Source organism: Phaenicophaeus curvirostris, chromosome 16 (genome assembly GCF_032191515.1).
Source record: "Phaenicophaeus curvirostris isolate KB17595 chromosome 16, BPBGC_Pcur_1.0, whole genome shotgun sequence".
In the NCBI taxonomy this organism is placed as follows: domain Eukaryota; kingdom Metazoa; phylum Chordata; class Aves; order Cuculiformes; family Cuculidae; genus Phaenicophaeus; species Phaenicophaeus curvirostris.
Window position 1 is genome coordinate 16,098,912 of NC_091407.1, and position 21,171 is coordinate 16,120,082.

The following is a 21,171-nucleotide window of genomic DNA, read 5'->3' on the forward strand; positions in this document are numbered from 1 at the left end:
AATGATCTCAAATATCTTTTCCAACCAAGGATTCTATGATTGTGACACTGAACAGCCGAAAGGCTGGTTTTATACAGCCCTGGGAGTTCACCTGGAGGATCTACACATCACCAAACCCTTTGGGAGGTACCGCCTCCATTAGCAAATGCTGGCTTCATGAGGCAATGAGGGGTTGAACCTTTTGCTTCAGAAATAATCATTCACAGGTTACACAAACACAGCACAGGGGAAAGTGGAAAAATAATGTGTAAAAATACTTGCCTTTAAAAATTCGGCCCCCCACATGTAACCAAAATGTAATGAAAGGGATCCAGCAGCTGCGTGCTCTGAGATCCTTTGGTCCAAAAGCATTAGGATTCAATATGTTTTTCTGACCAAGTCTTTCAAGCTCTTTGCTGCCTTCAGTCCTGCTTCTCCCCTTTGTGTTTCCAGGGGTAGATCAGCTCTCCAAGGAACAGCTTCTTGCAGAGCGACGACCAGGAATCCTTGGGGTAACAGCTGTAGGTTGGCAGCCTGTACGTCTGTACCACGCTGCCATATGAGAGAGGGTTGATCTGTGAAGGAAGAAGGAGAGCAGTGACGAAAATGTGCTGTAGGAATCATAGAATCACCAGGTTGGAAGAGACCCACCGGATCATCGAGTCCAACCATTCCTATCAAACACTAAACCATGCCCCTTAGCACCTTGTCCACCCGGGCCTTAAACCCCTCCAGGGAAGGTGACTCAACCCCCTCCCTGGGCAGCCTCTGCCAGTGCCCAATGACCCTTTCCAGGAAAATTTTTTTCCTAATGTCCAGCCTGAACCTCCCCTGGTGGAGCTGGAGGCCATTTCCTCTCATCCTGTCTCCTGTCACTTGGGAGAAGAGGCCAGCACCCTCCTCTCCACAACCTCCTTTCAGGTAGTTGGAGAGAGCAATGAGGTCTCCCCTCAGCCTCCTCTTCTCCAGGATAAACACCCCCAGCTCTCTCAGCCACTCCTCATAAGGCCTGTTCTCCAGCCTCTTCACCAGCTTTGTTGCTCTTCTCTGGACTCGCTCCAGAGCCTCAACATCCTTCTTGTGGTGAGGGGCCCAGAACTGAACACAGGATTCAAGGAGCGGTCTCACCAGTGCCGAGTCCAGAGGGAGAAGAACCTCCCTGGACCTGCTGGTCACGCCATTTCTGATCCAAGCCAAGATGCCATTGGCCTTCTTGGCCACCTGGGCCACTGCTGGCTCATGTTCCGTCGCTGTCAACCAACACCCCCAGGTCCTTCTCCTCCAGGCAGCTTCCCAGCCAGACTTCTCCTAGTCTGGAGCTGCTCAGGGTTGTTCTGCCCCAAGCGCAGGACCCGGCATTTGGCCTTGTTAAATCTCCTGCCATTGGACTCTGCCCAGCGGTCCAGAGATCTGCCCAGCCTGTTCAGATCTCTTTGGAGCCTCCTGACCCTCCAGCAGATCCACACTTCCACCGTTGTCTGCAAACTTGCTAAGGGTGCACTCGATGCCCTCATCCAGGTCATTGATAAAGACATTGAACAGGGCTGGACCCAGCACTGAGCCCTGGGGACACCACTTGTAACTGGCCTCCAGCTGGAGTTAACTCCATTTCCCACCACTCTCTGGGCCTGGCCAGCCAAGCAGTTTTCCACACAGGAGAGTGTGCGCCTTTCCAGGCCAGAGGTGACAGTTTCTCAAGCAGAATGCTGTGAGAAACTGTGTCAAAGGCTTTACTGAAGTCCAGGAAGATACATCCACAGCCTTTCCCTCATCCAGTAGCCGAGTCACTTTGTCATAGAAGGCGATCAGGTTAGTTTGGCAAGACCTGCCTTTTGTGAACCCGTGTTGACTGGGCCTGATCACCCGGTTCTCTTGCATGTGCTTCATGATAGCACTCAAGATCACCTGTTCCATGACTTTCCCTGGCACTGAGGTCAGACTGACAGGCCTGGAAGAAACACAAGCAGCTAGAGAGGGCAAGGGCAAATCCTGCACAGCACTGGCCTCTGTTCAAACATCAAAGCTGCCACTCTCGGAGCATCAGAATCCCTCACTGGATTGTTAAGGGTGTTCAGCCTTCTACATCCCAAAACAGTAACCAATTAAGGCTGGCAGGGAGTATTCCTAGAATCATTTTCAAGAAGAGAGGCAGACGCAAACAGCAGCAGAATTTGAGAGGCTGTGGAACTGCCGCCTTGTTGGGTGAGGAGCTGGAGTGGCTGGAGAGACAGGGTATGAGAAACAGAAGAGCAGAGTTTACATCTGAGTGATGTCTGACCCAAACTCACACAGCTCACGCGTCAAACAGATTCTACAGACCCCAACGCTCCATCGGGCTGCACTGTGGCTCCAGGAACTCCTCCATCCTGTGCCAGCTGAGCCATATCTCTTACAGGCCTGCTGCTCTAATGTGCTAAGCCCTCAGCACACAGCTGGGCTTCAAGCTAACCCTGATATAATCCCATATCCACCCAGCGGAATCGAGTCCCGGCAGAACAGGATGCACACCACAAAGTGCCTTGGAAAGCTGCCTGTTACCATTTTAAATTAAGTCTCCTTGGCTGAGATAATATTTTTTATTTTGATTTTCATCACCATCCCAAGAATGACCACATTTGGAGTTTCTGCCTACAAATGCTCATGGCCTCCAATTATGGCCACAAAGCTTCTGTACTGACCTTCTGGAAGATGTGGGAGGCAGAGAGATGTCTTAGTCCAGCTAACAAGGGGCAAGCGAAGCATGTAAACCTTGGGAAATCTCACTCCAGTGAAGTATTGCAGGGTACAGAGACAGATCAAGTCCAGCCTGGCCAAGATTTGATACATGACAAGGATGCACAGCAATCGATTGATTCCAAAAGACTCAAATGCACAGAAACGGCAGATCTCAAAAAAGAGACCATGAGAGATGCCGAGGCAGGGAGACTTACAGAGCCAGAGGAAGCTTGGGAAGTGGGCAGAAATGGAAGGACATCCTCATCTAGTGAAAAGGCCCAGCTATGCTGGAACCAAGCAAGGAGCTGCATGAAAGCAGACTATAATTTACAGCAGAAAATCCAGCCACAAAAAGGAAAGAGAGACAGCAAACCACACGCGGACAGTCGGTACTTTGTCAAAAGCTGAATATTTCTTTTGTCCACTGCAGAGCAACCAGTTTTCTGAGAGTTTGCCTGCACCACCAGTTTGCTCCAGCTGTCCAGTGCCCAAGGAGAGAGGGAGGATGAACTCCAACTGCCTACAAAGATGGAGCTCTGGGAAAGGGCGATCAAGCAGCCTTCTTTAGAACTAATCCTGGAAACCTTTTATCAAATTAGTTTCAAAGTACAACGTTGCTGAAGCAGGAGGAGAAAATGCCCCTATGCAGAAGCAAACCTTTGAGGTTTGGGTGAAAGGCCAGGGCAGCAGCTCACGCAGGCTGAGGGAAGGCACGGAACAGCCAGACCCCGTGCAGTCCGGCTGTGGAACACTGACTCGTTAGCAGATACTAAGTAGTTCCAAAGAGATTCACAGGCCGCTAGTTCTGAACACAATCAAAATGAACATTGGTACCAGACAGGGGAGAGCGGAGCTCACACCTGAGGGATGTCTGACCCAAACTCACACAACTCACATGTCAAACAGATCCTACAGCCTAAAGGCAAAGGAGCGACCACAGCCTTGATGGGATGTTCTGCATGACTCCAACGAACCTCATCACATTGTGAGCACAGACAGTTAGCTATAACAGGGAAAAAGAGGAAAAAAGACCCAAGAAACCTGCCCCAAACCAACCACCAGTCAAACCTGAGACATCTTTCTGCCTGTTTCCTCAGCTGCAGGTAAACCACGATGTTGGAAGTGGAAACATGCTGGGGGAGGACAGGAGCTGCTGCTGTACCAGAGAGGTGCGCAGACCTTTGACTACTCACTGCGTGGGCTGGAAGGTTTGGACAGAACATGGCTCACTGGAGACCATCCCTAGGCAGCAGTGAGAGTGGGTGGTGATGCGTGTCTGCTGAGAACTAACAGGAGACAGCGTTATGCCCAGTGCAAGGTAGGCCCCTGCCTCTCCTATGTAAATGGGAACAAACAAGCAGAACTGCACACTGAGCCCGGGATGTGCACTCACAGCCCAGAAGGCCAACCATGTCCTGGGCTGCATCAAAGGCAACGTGGCCAGCTCGGCGAAGGAAGGGATTCTGCCCCTCTGCTCCACTCTAGCGAGATCCCACCTGGAGCCCCATGTCCAGTTCTGGAATCCCTGACATAAGAAGGACATGCAACTGTTGGAACAGATCCAGAGGAGGCCACGAAGATGATCCAAGTGCTGAAGAACCTCTGCTATGAAGACAGACTGAGAGAGTTGGAGTTGTTCAGCCTGGAGAAAAGAAGGCTCCAGGAAGATTGTAAAGCAGCTTCCAGTACTGAAAGAGGCTCCAGGAAAGCTGGGAAGGGAATTTTCACAAGAGCCTGGAGTGATAGGATGAGGAGGAATGGCTTTAGATTGGGAGAGGGAAGATTTCCATTAGACATTAGGAAGAAATTCTTCATGATTAGGGCGGCAAGGCCCTGGCCCAGGTTGCCCAGAGCAGTGGTGGCTGCCCCATCCCTGGAGGTGTTCAAGGTCAGGTTGGATGGGGCTTGGAGCCCCTGATCCAGTGAGAGGTGTCCCTGCCCATGGCAGGGGGTGGGACTTGATGGACTTTGATGTCCCTTCCAACCCAAATCATTCTATGATTCTGTGATAAACCAAAAACAACCGTTCATTAGGTAAGCAGTAATATGAGCTACTTTTATGCAATTTCTGTGTCCAAAGCCGTAATATACCCTGCTGTAACATATATCCTTTGTTTTACAATGGATCCATTCCCTTTTCTTCTTTCGCTTAACCCCTTTCAAACCAATTGCTGTGGAAGATGACTCTCCTAGCAGAAGGTCGACAGATGAATCAAACTCACCATGTCCTCTCCCTGGGCTATCAGTTCAGCTGAGCCTCCCTGCCAGAAAGATTTCTTCTTGTACACCAGAATAAATGATTGTAACCGCTAATGAAAATACTGACCTATGTAAGACTGCCTGGAGAAAATTAAGTAGCATTTGGAATGGAAATACCATCCCCCGCCCTCCGGCTGCCTGGGTCTGGACTTTGCATTCTATCTTAAAAATAAAAAATAGCCGGTTGGCTGAACCACAAGGTGAAAGCGACTGCTCAGCCCCAGCGTTATTGATTCCGGATCCATTACCAGTGCCCCAAAGGACAGTGGGGAATGTCCCAGCCACCCCGAGCTGAAAGTGCTTTGGGCACAGTTCCACGCACGCCCGCCTGCTTCCCTGCAATATGGCTCTGGAGGCTCTGGAGGCTCCGAAGGCTGCCACGCTGGGTGGGGACAGAGCCACCGGGCACTTCTAGAGAGGGACAGCATCACATAGCACAAAAAAGGATTTTAACACATCACTTAAAAACAGGCTTTTAGATCATCATCTCAAAAGACCTATCAGAAAGTGGTGTATTCAGCAGAATTACTGACACAAGCCCATTTTTCATTTCCACCAGCAAAAAAGAAAACAAGAAAGTGCCTTTATGGACTCTCTGCTCATGATTATTTGAACAGAAGGCCAAGAGAGACATCCACTAAAGCACTTCCACCTCTGCAGATGATGACTTATGCTATCCTCTAGATAGCAGAAGGATCTTTCCGCAGCGGTCCAAGGAAAATTCATCATATTCATATGACTCACTGCCTCTGCTCTCTAAGTCACGATCTTTTTCCTCTGGAGAAGCCATCCACCTCATCTCACAAACACACAAATTCCCTGCTCAGCAGCTCCTGTGTCTCTTCTTTGGTGCTCGGTTTCCTTTCTATGGAGTCTTCTGGCCACAGAGAATGACAGATTTTGATTCTTACCCTACTGAACCACAGGAACTGAGAGGCCAGCATGCTTAGGAACTGCCAGTTCTGCCTGAGAAGCCATCACTGAAGGGATTCCCTCTGGAATCGCTACTAGCTGGTGTGCTGCCTCCGAGCTGATCTGATCTCTACTGAAACAGGGCTGGGGTCAGATGGGTAGTAGAAAGAGCAAGAGGACAGGGAAGATGCAATTAATTCCTTCCCATGCACTCCCCCAGTGTCCAAGAGTTGTGTATAAATTCAATACACTCCTTGCAGATTCCAAGCACTCCCCTGCTACCGTTGAATCATAAAATGGCTTGGGTGAGAACACACCTTAAAGCCCATCCAGTTCCACCCCCTTCCATGGGCAAGGACACCTATATCTCCAGGGATGGGGCAGCCAGCGCTCTTCTGGGTAACCTGGGCCAGGGCCTCACCACCCTCATCATGAAGAATTTCTTCCTAATGTCTAATCTAAATCTTCCTCCTTTCAAGCTAAAGCCATTCCCCCTCGTCCTGTTACTCCAGGCCCCTGTGAAAAGCTCCTCCCCAGCTTTCCTGGAGCCCCTTTCAGTACTGGAATCTGCTCTAAGGTCTCCCAGAGCCTTCTCTTCTCCAGGCTGAACAACCCCAAGTCTCCCAGACCGGCCTCATATGGAAGGTTCTCCAGCCCTCGGATCACCTCCATGGTCTCCTCTAGACCTGTTCCAACAGTTCCATATTCTTTTTATGTCAGGATTTCAGAACTGGACATGGGGCTCCAGGTGGGATCTCACCAGAGCACAGTAGAGAGGGAGAATCACACTGTTTCTTCTCAGAAAAAAATCCCCTTTAGTATCTCTGATGTAGTATCTCTGATGACAGAGCATGGAAACACGGGGTTACAGAAGCAAAGGGAACCTTTTCCTATGCATCTCACCAGAGCAACTCAGGAGAAACCAGGAGGCCCTTCCCTCTCTTGACTAGCCCACACGCTCATCCTGCCAGCACCATGGAGCCACGAAGACTCTTCAGCACATCTGGAGAACACCTTTTGCAAGTCCTTCACTGTCCTTCATTCTGGGGGGTTTAGCAGCCACCTTTTGCTTCTCTCAGTGCTCAGCAATGATTACAGTGAAGCTGCACAGAGCAGGAAGCAAAGTGATAAAGAGGTGAAGTCTTAATTCCAGAAGTAACAGAGCTCCATGTTACTCCTCTCTTTCACATTTCCACACTGGACGCTGCCATTTTCTCTAAAGGCAGGACTCGAGCAAGGTATTAAAAAGAAGAGAAAGCAACAGCCAGGCACTGCAATGTGAAAGGCGTTTCCCTTGTTCCATTGTTTCACAGCTGATATTTAGGAGGGGACTTTCAGCAGACCTGGTCCCAGAGCTGCTCCAGCTGAAAAGGATCTGAGGTCAGTCTGAGGGGAGCCAGCAGCAGGAAATGCCACGGAGGAGGGCATAAGGGGTTTTTACCTGCATCAGGAGTCGAAGAGGTTTTCCATCCTGCTGCTCAAGGACTCTGAACTTCACACCAGCTGAAACGAAACAAACCAAGGAAATCAGTTCCATTTGGGAGAAAAGCCCATGGCATTTGCTGTTCAGCTCTGTTGGTCAAGCACCCATTTCCTAGAAACTGAGGCTTCAGCCCTTTCTGATTTGTGAATCCTTCTGTATTTTCAGCAGGAGGTTCAGATTCGCTCCGTTGTGGTTTGAAGAGGAACAACAAACAATGTGTTTCTCTTAGGTTCCATTAAGAGCAGCCCTCTGACTTCCAGCTTGAAAACAGTCCTGAAGCAAATAAATCCTAGGAATCAGACAGCCAGACTGGAGGAAAATCTTTCTCTTCTCCCAGACTTCCACCAGAATGGAACACCACATTAACAGCAGGCAGAGAACTCACCTTTAACCAGTGTTTATGTTACAGCAGGAGCCCAAATCTCTCCCTCTTTCAGACTAAGGGAGGGAAGTGGCTGGCCTGGAGGCATTAAAGACACTTCAAAGCAATTGCTGCCTGTTAACCCCCACATTCATGTTTTTAACACACCATCAACCCCACCAAATCTGCCGCTTTTATACCTCCTCTTGGACTTGCTATGTTCCAAACACATCAAAGATAAATAGGAAAGAGTTTGGATTCCAACGGTGACCTGCTGCACACCAACACTCAATGCAAAGTTTCAAACACAGGACTAGCGAGGTTTTACCCTTTGAAAGACCTCAAATCACTTCATAGAAACAAAACCAATCCATCTTCTGCAAACCTGTTCCAGCCACATGGGCCCCTATTACTCCCTTCTACAGGTAAGAAGATGAGGTAAGAGTATTGATGTGATCTGACACAGACGAACAGTGGCTCAGGGGTACAAACAGAAATAAAACTCGTCCGCCGTGTAAGCCCTATCACTATAGTACCTGTGTGATTCTAACACATTTAAAAAACCAAAACATTTTCTCTTTTTCCTCAAGCTTTGAATTAATTCAAATTACACATTTTGCTCCTTCTGGGAAAGAACACCTCTTGTCCTGCAGACAGCGCTGGTTTCAAGTGCTTCCCCAAATCACAAAGTCTTTTTTCTATCAGACATGAAAGATTTATCTGTGTTTTGCTGGGTTACATTGAAACAGGGGCTTCCCCGATGGCTTCAAAAAGATGTTTGAGTGCCCCAGGACTCAATAAGTGGATGTGCTGGATGACAAGAAGCGTTCAGTGTGATTCCCTGAGCTTTGCTAAAAGGAAGCGTCCAATCTGTTCCAGGAACAGCTTTCCAGGCAGGAAAGGAGGAAGATTTAGATTAGACATGAGGAAGAAAATCTTCATGATGAGAGTGCGGAAGCCCTGGCCCAGGTTGCCCAGAGCAGCGGTGGCTGCCTTATCCCTGGAGGTGTTCAAGGCCAGGTTGGATTTGGGCCTTGGGCACCCTGATCCTGTGGGAGGTGTCCCTGCCCATGGTAGGGGGTGGAACTGGATGGACTCTGAGGTCCCTTCCAACCCAAACCATTCCGGGACTCTATGGCAACTCCTACACCCCTACAGAACCACAACAAAATCTGCTGCAAAGTTTGTGATCTCCATATGAGGGAAAAGTGAAAGAGAAGTACAGAGAAACTGAAGTGCCCTGTGCACGATCAAGCAGCATGTTGGCAACCATGCGTGGGCAGAGTTCAAGACCCATGAACTCCTCTGCTGTACCTGCCTTCACACTTTAAACCGACATGACTGTATCCAACCCAACCATGGTGGCATCCCTTGAGCTGACACTGGGAACCAGAACTCTCACAGAGAGGATGCCAGCTTTGACACATTTGTAAAAGGCTTTTTGAATTCCAAAGTGTTTCAATTCTGATGTGCTTTTGATGTTTCTCATCTTTTGTTTCTTGTGCGTGGATGGATTGTCCATCTACCCTGACCTAGGCTTTATCAATACGATGCTTTATCGATTCAGAAACTGAGTTAAAGAACTTGGAGGCCACATGTCATGACTGAACTGAGGTGAACTGAAACACTGCCCTAGCCCCTGCTGACAGGGAAGCTATTTCTGTTGGGGGAACCATCTTGCTGGTGCCTGTAAAATCAGCTGCTGTAACATATGCCAGAGGATGTCTTATTCAAATTCTTAGTCTGAAAAGGGAGGCAAAACCTCAGCAGTGAGGACATCAAGTGATGTGTACTCTGAAGTCCTTTGAATTTGATTCAACTGCTCCATCTGTTACCATTCCAATCACACGTTTGTGTGCTGGGGCAGGAACACAGGCTGTAGAAATTCTTAAAGACACCTCTTCATCTTGCAGGCAGCACAGCATCTCTGTGTTCTCTTTCTTCATAGAATGGTTTGGATTGGAAAGGACCTCAAAGCCCATCCAGTTCCACCCCCTGCCATGGGCAGGGACACCTCCCACTGGATCAGGGGTTCCAAGCCCCATCCAACCTGGCCTTGAACACCTCCAGGGGTGGGGCAGCCACTACTGCTCTGGGCAACCTAGGTCAGGGCCTCCCCACCCTCATAGCAAAACATTTCTTCCTGAAATCTCACCTCAATCTCCCCTTTTTCCACTGAAAACCGTTCCCCCTTGCCCTCTCCCTTCACTCCCTGATCAAAAGCCCCTCCCCAGCTTTCCTAGAGACCCTTTCAGTACTGAAAGGCTGCTTTAAATTAGTCTCCTCGGAGCCTTCTTTTCTCTAGGCTCTCTCTTCTTTAAACATTAAAGAGGAGCAAACAAACAGCAAACAAAGTCAGGTAACAAGCTCAGTTGTGGAGAGAAACCTCTGCCTGGATGGATGCTGATCACCCTGCGGAAGGCAGAACAAAGCTGAGGAGGAATAATCTGAGACTGATGGGAATATATAGCCTTACATCTCTCCGTGAAAATGAGATTTCTGTCTGCCCTATGACCCACTGTCTATTGGGTCGGTTTTCTTCAGCAGCATCTCCTGCCCTACAAAGCAAGCTCTGAAGGGTTTAGGGAGTCTCTGCCAGGAAATTCATAGGGACCCCCTGAAGACACCCATGCACAGGCAACACAGCTGGTAACAAGGCTCAGCTCTACCTTCCCAAAATCGAGCCTGGCACTGCTCCAACAGATAATGCTGGTGCTGGTTGCTTCATGCTTTCTTTGCATTTGATGATAAGCCTTGGTTCAGTGACGATCAAGCTCTTTCTTATATTTAAAGTCCCTGCAGCATGGTCTGTAAACTGATGGGAGTGAACCAACCTGCTTGATTTTAACTACACAAACTACAGCTGTAGACAGTTAAACCCCTTTAAAACGACCCTTTATTCCGATGCCAACAGTTACCAGAAGTGGAAAAACAATGACTCGCTTCAAAATGGGGACACATCAGTCTCAAAAAGAGAAAAATGATCTGAAATCTGTCCAGAGCTCTGAAATTAACCCGAACGCCTCAGCTCAGGTCTTCAGTTAGTCAAGCCAGCACAAAACTGAAGTAGCTCCACTATCTCACAGCCACTGTAGTTCCAGCCCTTTGAAACTGTACAAAACTTACAGGTTTTCCAAGTGTTTCTGTAATTTTTGTAATCTGGTTTGTTCCAGAGCCCAACCCACAAGGTTAACAGCTTGTTTAGCGTTCAGAAGCTTTACCTGAGCTGGTACACTAGAACTGGAAGCAAAGGATGTACTCATTTATACGATGCTTGTTCGGACGCCACTTTTCATTGCCACAGGCTTTGTAAAGGTGCTCCTGATTCTGCTTCAGCATCAAATTCCTTTCCATTGCCATCCCCATCCCATTCCTTGCAATAACTGGTTAATGCGATGGATAACTACACAACCTGAGCCTTGGGTTCTTTCCTGCCTCCCTGCATCTTTCCATTCAGAAGCCACTACCCACTGCATCAAAATTCAATGCATAATGCAAAATCCTGGACCTTCTGCACGTGCAGTGCTGAAGGACTTACCTGCGAGTCTGTAGGATCTGCAGAGCCGAAGAATGATTGAATAAAGAGGCAGAGAGTCAATCAGGTCAACTAGCAAGTGTATCAGGCCTTGCACGATCACCACCAGCAAACGGAGCTGCAGAGAAACAGTTCAATAAGAAAACCTTGGAGAAACAGGGGCTGCAACACTTGAAATTCATGAGCTCTGCAATCAGACATTGTTGTGTGCTAAACTAAGCCTCCGAAGGGGTTTGATGTCTACAAGTGCGGGGCATCCAGATCCGGCATGAGGATCCTAGACAGTCTTAGCTTAGGGGCGCAATTGAAATGAAACTCCTACGGTTGGAGAGGCTGTGACCTGCAAGGACACAAGAGCTATTCCAGTTTCAATGTCCATGGTCTATACAGGCTTCCCTTTCCAGTAAACCCCATCACTACGTATCACTGAACGTAAATTATTCTCTTACAGAGAACTGCAGGAGCTGATTTCTGCCTGAAGAAACCCCACAGAGAGCACCTAAGCGAGAGCAAAGCAGTCAGAAAAGAGCTTCCTGACCTGTGTTTTCTGTCCCTTGTGACTAAAGCACCTCCTTTTGTCAGGCTGCATTTAGTTTTGCTGCCAAGCTTATCTGAAAAGAGAGGGCTCAAAAAAAGATGTTGAAGCCATGTGATGGCCACTGTCTATGGAAAACTTTGCTCCAGGCAGGGCTCAGAGAGGACTGGGCATGTTGGGGGAAGAAAAGACAAATAAGGAAGTCCAGCCCTCTGAGCAGACCCTGCTAAACAGAGGTCATTGCTTGTGACAAATGTTCCGGATCAAACTAGAAAGGCTGTCACTCCAGACAGGGGATGGAAATGACTTCTGAGTCAAAGACAGGGGAACAGCTTGTCCCGCTGACTGGGATTCGCTGGGAATTCCCTTTGGAGGAACACAAACATGTATCATAGAATCACAGAATGGTTTGGCTTGGAAGGGACCTCAAAGCCCATCCAGTTCCATCCACTGCCATGGGCAGGGACACCTCCCGCTGGATCAGGGGCTCCAAGCCCCATCCAACCTGGCCTTGAACCCCTCCAGGAATGGGGCAGCCACCACTGCTCTGGGCAACCTGGGCCAGGGCCTCCCCACCCTCATTGTGAAGAATTCCATCCTAATGTCTAATTGTATCCTGAATTCCACTTCCTTGGCCCACACGGGCTGTGTGCGAAACCCTCCTGGGACACTGAGGCAAATTTTTATTTTCTTTGCGGATGACAGTCAAGAACAAGGAACCCTTTTTTTTTCTCTCTCACTGTCTTAGAGGGCTGAGTCTTACCAGAGTAAACACCAAATAATACAGCGCAGTCGTAGGCAGGAGGAACAGCAGGATTGTAAACAGCAAAGTGCCAATAAATAACTAGGGGAGAAAGGAAACACAAACAATCATTAGCAGAGCATAAAATAAAATAAAACCATAGGAAAACTGTGAGATGGTGAAAGTCTGCAAGGCTTTATTTTATTTATTTTTTTTACTTTCTCTGTGCATAATGCTGTTACCTTGAATATTTTTAGTACCTTTTTAGAAGGCTACTTATTAGGAATAAAGCTAATTAGCTGGATAGGTAAATAAGCTGGATTCTGACAGCACGTTTTTCCTTTACAGACAACACTCAGGACCTCCTCTTTCAGGGCAGCTTCCTCATGAAACAGGACGGACAGGATCAGATTATTTGTCCCCTCTCCATCCACACAAGTTTTAAAGCCATTGGTCAGTTTTTACCGGGGAAAGGTGGAAGGGTACAAAGAAGTAGGAATTTGGTAGGAGATTTTACAGAGAAGTGAGAAGTACTTTATCTCTTCCTTGTTTTAGCAGAACAAGGGGAAAAGCTGACAAAATGTGATTGATAAACATTCCCAGGAACAGCAGCCACTCCAGCGCATGACTTTCTTGGTGGGGAACAGGGAAAGAGAGAGAAGCTGGAGTTACTGGGGTGGGGGGAGCAATATTCAGAGGATGAGGGAGGAAAATCCATAGGAAAACAGGTGTCATTAACTCCACTGCCCACAGGAAAAGTTATTTTTACTCTGGGCCAGCCCAGTTGGTGTGAGTCTAACTAATTCCAACTGGAAGAAATGCGGAGCTGTGACAAACAGCGATGTGACTCTTCAGTTTTCAGTCACCACTTCCAGCACGCAGAGGCCACAGGGCTTTTGCTGTTTTGGCAAAAAGAGATCCTGGCCGTGGTTTATTATGAAAGACAATAACCTCAACAGGCTTGTCACAGAGGAGGACCCACAGCCCAGCTTCACTCACGCAACCAGAAATAGAGCATTCCCCAACCAATTCTCTTCACAGTAGTTGTTTCTCCCCGCCCGTCACTCTGCTGCAGTTTCCTAACATCTCCAGAAGCCTTTTAAGGTCTGCTTTGAATCTCTGTTCCCACCCAGGCCAACAACTTCATTCCCACAGGCCTCTGGAGGAGCAGAACGAAGCCTGAAGTGTGAAACCAATTCTCCTCAAAGCACAGAAGGACTGAGCCCTGACGTAAACTGCTTTGCTGGCACGAAGGCTCTTTTCCATCATCAAAGAAACAGGAAAACAACTCCTCTACTGTGGCGTAAGAAGTTTGAGATTATCAAGAGAGAGGCACTGGCCTTGGAAGTTACCCAATATTACTGTGTTATTTTAGTGATGTTTGCAGCTGCCTGTGTGGAGTCATTCAGGCTCTGCTGAACTTCTGCGTGGCATTTCAGAAATCAAAAAGAGCTTACAGCGTTGGACAGAAAACTGCCTCTGCTGCTTAAGAGAGAACGTGTGGGCCAGGCTCCAGCGCAGCGTGAATGGAACAGGGCCTTTTAATAGAAACGCTGGCATGGCTGTTACTGTGGCAACACTGCTGGGCATCACTTTTACACCGCCTCCCTCCCCCATACCCAATGCGGCTCCAGGAGCTGCGAGCATCTGCAGCACCCACTGAAGCTCACCAGCTGCCTTCAGGTGCACAGCACTTGCCAGACTGAGGCCCCTTGAACATGCAGAGAATTGCAGGGGTGCTGCAGTGCAGCGGAGCCCGAATGCTTGGCTGAAGAGCCACGGCTGCAAAGCACTGTGGAACACACTTGTCTGGATACCATAGAGCCTTCCTTGGCTCCTCTCTCAAAATTATTCAGCCTGGAGAAGAGAAGGATCTGGGGAGACCTCAGAGCAGCTTCCAGTACTGAAAGGGGCTCCAGGAAAGCTGGGGAGGGGCTCTTGATCAGGGAGTGCAGGGATAGGACGAGGGGGAATGGTTTTCAGCTGAAAGAGGGGAGAAGGAGATGAGATCTTAGGAAGAAATGTTTTGCTGTGAGGGTGGGGAGGTCCTGGCTCAGGTTGCCCAGAGCAGTGGTGGCTGCCCCATCCCTGGAGGGTTTCAAGGCCAGGTTGGACAGGGCTTTGCGCAACCTGATGCAGTGGGAGGTGTCCCTGCCCGTGGCAGGGGTGGGACTGGATAGGCTTTGAGGGCCCTTCAAGCCCAAACCGTTCTGTGATTCCACAATTAGCTCAGCAGGACAGGATTGCATTGCCCATAGGCAGTGTCCTGCAGTGAGGCCCTGGCACCGCAGCACTACCTGGTCCAAGTCATAGGAGCAGGAATCCACCCGCTGCCGGAGGACATTCCACTTCTTCCCACGGAACAAGCGCCAGAGGGATGACAGGCCATAAATCTTCAAGCAGTAGAGCCTGAGCAAAGAGAAGATACTGTGCATCAGAACTGTGAATTCCCAAGCTTCAACACAAAACAGCTGTCATCGCTGCACCCTGCACCCACCCACTTACCGATGCCGCAGAACTCAGGGCGGCAAAAGAAATCAGTGTGAGAATAACGCAGATAAAGTACGAATTGCTCAGTCAACTGTACTTGGGCACAGGCAGCCAGGCTGTAGCAAGGCTCTCCATTTCTCTCTTGCTGATGAAGACGCTGGCATACGGGAAGTAGCAAGTGCTGCTGGAGGGGGGCTCTGCGAACAGCAGCAATCACCAGCCACATGCCACCACCTTCCCTGCAGCAGAAGCAGCAGCAAGCTCATTCGCCCCAGCTCACCTCTGTCTTTCCAGTTTAGATCTGCCCCATTCCCTTGCTTCACACCCCTTCCACGACAGGAGCAGCCAAGGTTTCACCCCTCACACTTGAGTCAATGCAATTCAATTTTGCCTCCACGGCACCAAGAGGCCAGGGTGAGGACTGGAGCCCCTGCGCCTTCTTTAGTAAATCCTGCTTCCAAAATCCCTAAGAGTGGGAAGAGAGCAACTAAATGGCTGGTGGCAACCTTTCCGCATCCTCTCTTTAGGCTTTCACAACTCGGTGCTACGACACATGGAGACATGTCCCTCACAGAAAAATGGCAACAGTGCAAGAAGCTTGGGGTGAAAAGGAGTGGGAAACAGACACACCTATAGAATAACAGAGGAAGAAAGAGGCCCTGGCATGGAGAAGAGGCACAAAGAGCCCTGGGCAGCAATGTCCAACATGGAATCATAGAATCGCTAGGCTGGAAAAGATCTTTGAGAACATCAAGTCTAACCGTCCTTATCTACTACTAAACCATATCCCTAAGCACCTCATCTACTCGTCTTTTAAATACCTCCAGGAATGGCGACTCAATGCTGCCCTGGGCAGCCATTCCAGTGCCTGAGAACCCTTTCAGGGAAGAAATTCTTTCTGATGTCTCACCTGAATCTGCCCTGGTGCAGCTTGAGGCCATCCTCTCGTCCTATTGCCTGCCACTTGGAAGATGAGACCAGCAACCCACGTCTCTACAACCTCCTTTCAGGCAGTTGTAGACAGTGATGAGGTCTCCCCTCAGACTCCACTTCTCTAGGCTAAACAGCTCCCCCAGCCACTCCTCACAACCCTTGTTCTCCAGCCCCTTCCCCAGTTCCGTTCCCTTCTCTGGACTTGCTCCAGCCCCTCAAGTTCTTTCTTGTAGTGAGGGGCCGAAAACTGAACCCAGGATTCGAAGTGCGGCCTCACCAGTGCTAAATCCAGGGGCACAATCTCTTCCCTGGGCCTGCTGGCCACGCTGTTTCTTATACAAGCCAAGATGCTGTTGGCCTTCTTGGCCACCTGGGCCACTGCTGGCTCATGTTCAGCTGCTGTCAACCAACACTCCCAGGTTCTTCTCTGCCAGGCGGCTTTCCAGATGCTCTTCCCCAAGTCTGGAGCTGCACGGGGTCCTTGTGCCACAAGTGCAAGACTCGGCACTTGGCCTTGTTGAACCTCACGCTGCTGGTCTCAGCGCATGGACCCAGCCTGTTCACATGCCTCTGTAGAGCCCCCCTGCCCTCAAGCAGATCGACACTTCCTCCCAGCTTAGTGACATCTGCAAACTTACTGCAGGGATGTAGAGAAAGGGGACATAACCAGCCTGTGGGGCCAAACAGAGCCTGAGAAAGCATGAGCTACAAAAGCCAGGCTGGTTAACCAGCCTAGTTAAGGCGCAGAGGCTGCTCAGATTTCAAGGCAGTGTTGTGAAAGCAAAGGCAAGGGGTCTTTTCTTGAATAAGAATCTGGTTTGAGGAACACCAACTGCTTCAAGGAATTGGCAGGGTGACCCCAGACTGGCAGGCACAGCTTAGAGCCCCAATACCTAGGCAGAAGAGCACCCAGGACAACTCCTCCAAGTCAGTACACATTTGCTTAGTGGCTCTGAAAGAGAACACATGTTCCCCACACTCCATGACAGGGCACCAAATGGGTGTTCCTGCCGCAGCACGCGCTCCACCCTCCCTGGCTGCCTGCACAGACTTGCCTGCTCTCGTTTCACCCTGTGGTTTGTTTCAGAAGGGAACCTTGGGCTTCACCAGCACCTCAGTCAGCAAACTCTTCCACCAGCTGCAGGAACACGAGGTGTTGTGGTGGCTATGTTGATGGGGGTTACTGCTCTCCACGGGGCACCTGGCACAGCAGGGGTGTTTGGTGCCAGTGGAGAGATAACAAATAGCTGCTCTCCACTCCTTAGAAACAGCCGAGGCGGGGAGGATGGCTCCCCGCAGCTCACAAGGGAAAACTAATCAGCTGAGAAAATGCTTTTCCCATTTCCACTCTGCACAATTAGGAGGAGCAAGGCCATTCCTCACAGCCCCAAACAGAAATTCCAGTCGTTAGAGGTGTTCGGAGGAGACTGTCCGTTACTGACAGCACTGATTTGGGGTGTAAGTTCCATCCTCACAACTGACACCATTCACAAATCATATCTCAATATTTCTAACCATTCCCTAAACTACCATAACTGCAGTTCCACTATTCCTTCCACCGTCTGCAGTGCAGAGTCCTCTGCTCACAGCTCGGGGAGGAAAGGTAACCGTTCTGAACTTTATAAGCCAAAAGTTCTTTATTTATCATCTTGTCTCTCATCTCCTCAGAAGAGCAGCCACTCTCAGCAGCCTGCTGCAGCACGTGTTAACCGAGGGCAGGAACAGAGCATGCTGGTGGCACCATTTGCGCAGGAAGCCTGCCATGCCCTGGATGTGCCCAACGCCCCCTGCACTCCCACATGCTCCCTCGGAGCCTCTGCCTGGCTCTCAGGCTGTGGAGCTCTCCAGTAGCTCCAGACAGTAACACTACGAGGGTGTCACAGCCATGCTGTAACCCCAACCCTGCCATCTGCGCTCCGCAGTGCAGACCAGAACCCCTAAAGCAGAGCAGAGGCAGGGGCACGGGAGCTTCTCCAGAAGTACAAGGGCTCCCCTTTCCTTCTCCGCTACCTGAAAGGAGGTTGTGGAGAGGAGGGAGCTAGCCTCTTCTCCCAAGTGACAGGAGACAGGATGAGAGGAAATGGCCTCCAGCTCCACCAGGAGAGGTTCAGACTGGACATTAGGAAAAAAATTTTCCTGGAAAGGGTCATTGGGCACTGGCAGAGGCTGCCCAGGGAGGGGGTTGAGTCACCTTCCCTGGAGGGGTTTAAGGCACGGGTGGACAAGGTGCTAAGGGGAATGGTCTAGGATAGGAATGGTTGGACTCGATGATCCGGTGGGTCTCTTCCAACCTGGTTATTCTATGATTCTATGATCCTCCAGCTCCTCTCAAAACTACTGACTAGGGTGTAATGGAAGAGACTACTATAAGGCTGAATTGAAGTGAAAGGATGAACTGCTTTCTTGTCTTCTGCCTTCTTGTCCTCTACCTGCCACATAATTTTATTTTTCCAGGTCACTGCCACAATAAATATTTAAGGTTGCTTGCCTTTCTCTGGCCATCACTTCTAAGTGCATAAAAGAATGCAATAAATTAACTACTGGCTAAACTGTGAATTCAACAGCACTACACCAGCACTGAATGCTCCACAAAGTAAAGCTGTGTCCTACCAAAGTACCTAGTGGCCCTTGTCTACAAACATACCCCACACACAACCAAGAGAGATCAACTCACCTGGCTCCGTACACGTAGAAGCAGTAGATGTGGAAGGTCAGAAGTGCAATGATGTCGGAGAGGATGCAGAGAGCCACAGTGAGGCCCAGGCAGGCTGAAAGACCGACGTACCAAAGGATCATCTCAATGAACGGGGACAGCAGGTGGATGTAGCCTAGTGAACATTGCAAAGGGTCAGCATCTGACAACAGGAGACATCTTCCTGTTGACATTCTCAACAGACTGATTCTCCCCACCCAGAACATTGCTCCAGAAATCACAGCTTCATCACAGAAGCAAAACTGGAAAACTCCTTCAAATGCCACCTGCTCTTTAGGAGGGCCAACAAAAACTGTTTTCCCCAAAGGCTTCTGTCCAGCTTTGTGATGAAGGGTAGGACACACTCAAATTGAACAGAGCGGTGACCTTGCTACATGTGTGTTTTGCTTTTCTAGATTTCTAGAACTGTGTCCTCGGCTGCAACCAAAGAAGCATAAATAGCAGGGCCAGGGAGGAGATTTTGCCCCTCTGCTCCACTCTCGTGAGATCCTCACCTGGAGAACTGTGTCCAGTTCTGGGATCCCCAACATAAGAAGGACATGGAACTGTTGGAATGGGTTCAGAGGAGGCTACAAGTATGATCTGAGGGCTGGAGCACCTCTTGTATGAGGACAGGCTGAGAGAGTTGGGGTTGTTCAGCCCGGAGAAGAGAAGGCTCTGGGAGACCTGACAGCAGCTTCCAGTACTGAAAGGGGCTCCAGGAAAGCTGGAAAGGGACTTTTTACAAGGGCATGGAGTGACAGGATGAGGGGAAATGACTTTAAATTGGAAGGGGTAAGATTTAGATTAGGCATTAGGAAGAAATTCTTCATGATGAGGGTGGTGATGCCCTGGCCCAGGTTGCCCAGAGCAGTGGTGGCTGCCCCATCCCTGGAAGTGTCCAAGGCCAGATTGGATGGGGCTTGGAGCCCCCTGCTCCAGTGGGAGGTGTCCCTGCCCATGGCAGAGGGTGGAACTGGATGGGCTTCGAGGTCCCTTCAGACCCAACCCATTCTGTGATTCTATGATTCTATGATTTGTGCCCAGGATCCTAATTACAGTTTTATCCGCACACATCAACCTGTATTGCAACAATTCCCTTTTTCTTCTTATTTCCACAAAAGCTATCCTGTACGGCTTTTGTAAAACACAGTTGTGTGGAGGCACACAGTCTCTTTCACCACTAAAGCAGAGCAAGGTCACACAAAGGAGACCATATTTGATTGCTGAGCAAAGTAAATCAGTATAAGAACTATGGAGTTCATGTCCCTCATGGCTGTACTCAGGACATTATCAAGGACAACCAGGGTGTGTTACTACAATGGGGGACTTGAAATAAGAAAATTGCACCATGTTGGAGTCAGTGACAAGATAGGGTTGGTATCTGCATCCCCAAGAGCACGCTTCTCATCCCTGTTCTGTCAGCTGCCTCTTCCACGACGAAGCCTCTGACAGTCTCTGTGAGGCCCAAAACCTTCCCCTGAGCACTCACCGCTAATGGCAGCGAGTAAGGAAGCTCTGTCCTAACCTGCACTTCTTGCAGAGCATCAGTATAAGCACTTTATTTAATGTGCATGACTTCCTTGTGTGGGAATCCAACTTTGGCTTGTGTTCCCACAGCAGGAAGACTCACAGGCAAGTTGGTACTTGCAGTAGTGCATTTAGCTTTGTTATTCACCTCTAGGCAAACATTAAGCACTCAGGAGGGAAGAGATGAAAAGGGAGCGTGAAAAGTTAAACAATTGCACTTACTAATCCAAAGATGGATGTGGTAAAGAAAGAAGCGGCCCAAAACCTGATCCAAAGCTCGGTTCATTTTCAGTCCAGCTGGCGCTCCCATCAGCCACTGGAGCAGGTTCTGGAGCTCTTCAGCGACGCGCTGCAAACACACGGAGGGAACACGCTTGAGATAAAAGCCTGCTACCACATCTAGGAGGTCCAGGGCATTGCACATGCTGCCTCCCACCAAGTGGTCTCACCACACCCTGCAAACCAATGGGAAAAACCCACCCAGAGAGCTGGTTACATCAGAAATCCTAGAATCACAGAATGGTTTGGGTCCGAAGGGACCTCAAAGCTCATTGAGTTCCACTCCCCTGCCATGGGCAGGGATACCTCTCACTGCATCAGGGGCTCAAAGCCCCATCCAACCTGGCCTTGAACACCTCCAGGGATGGGGCAGCCACCACTGCTCTGCCCAACCTGGGCCAGGGCCTCCCCACCCTCACAGCAAAACATTTCTTCCCAAGATCTCATCTCCATCTCCCTTCTTTCAGTTGAAAACCATTCCCCCTCATCCTGTCCCCGCACTCCCTGATCATTAGCCCCTCCCCAGGTTTCCTGGAACCCCTTTCAGCCCTAGAAGCTGCTTTAAGTTCTCCCGCAACCTTCTCTTCTCCAGGCTGAACAACCCCAACTCTCTCAGTCTGTCCTCGTAGAGGACGTGCTCCAGCCCTCGGATCATCTCTGCAGCCCTAGAAGAAGAATCCAGCCATGCTACCCAAAGCTGACACACTGTAGCCTACTTTCCCCATC

At 49.6% G+C, this 21,171-nt stretch overlaps 1 protein-coding gene across 1 annotated transcript in view; it reads right to left on the bottom strand.

Annotated features, from left to right (window-relative positions):
* Positions 1–21,171, bottom strand: part of PIGQ (phosphatidylinositol glycan anchor biosynthesis class Q) — a 39,483-nt gene continuing 18,312 nt past the window's right edge. The window contains exons 5-11 of the mRNA XM_069870158.1: positions 20,389–20,515; positions 18,619–18,772; positions 14,819–14,930; positions 12,543–12,623; positions 11,248–11,362; positions 7,307–7,368; positions 1–554 (exon numbers count right to left, since the gene is read on the bottom strand). Of these exons, the coding sequence (XP_069726259.1) occupies positions 402–554; positions 7,307–7,368; positions 11,248–11,362; positions 12,543–12,623; positions 14,819–14,930; positions 18,619–18,772; positions 20,389–20,515 (804 nt within the window). The 3' untranslated portion in view covers positions 1–401. The remainder of the gene's footprint in view (positions 555–7,306; positions 7,369–11,247; positions 11,363–12,542; positions 12,624–14,818; positions 14,931–18,618; positions 18,773–20,388; positions 20,516–21,171) is intronic.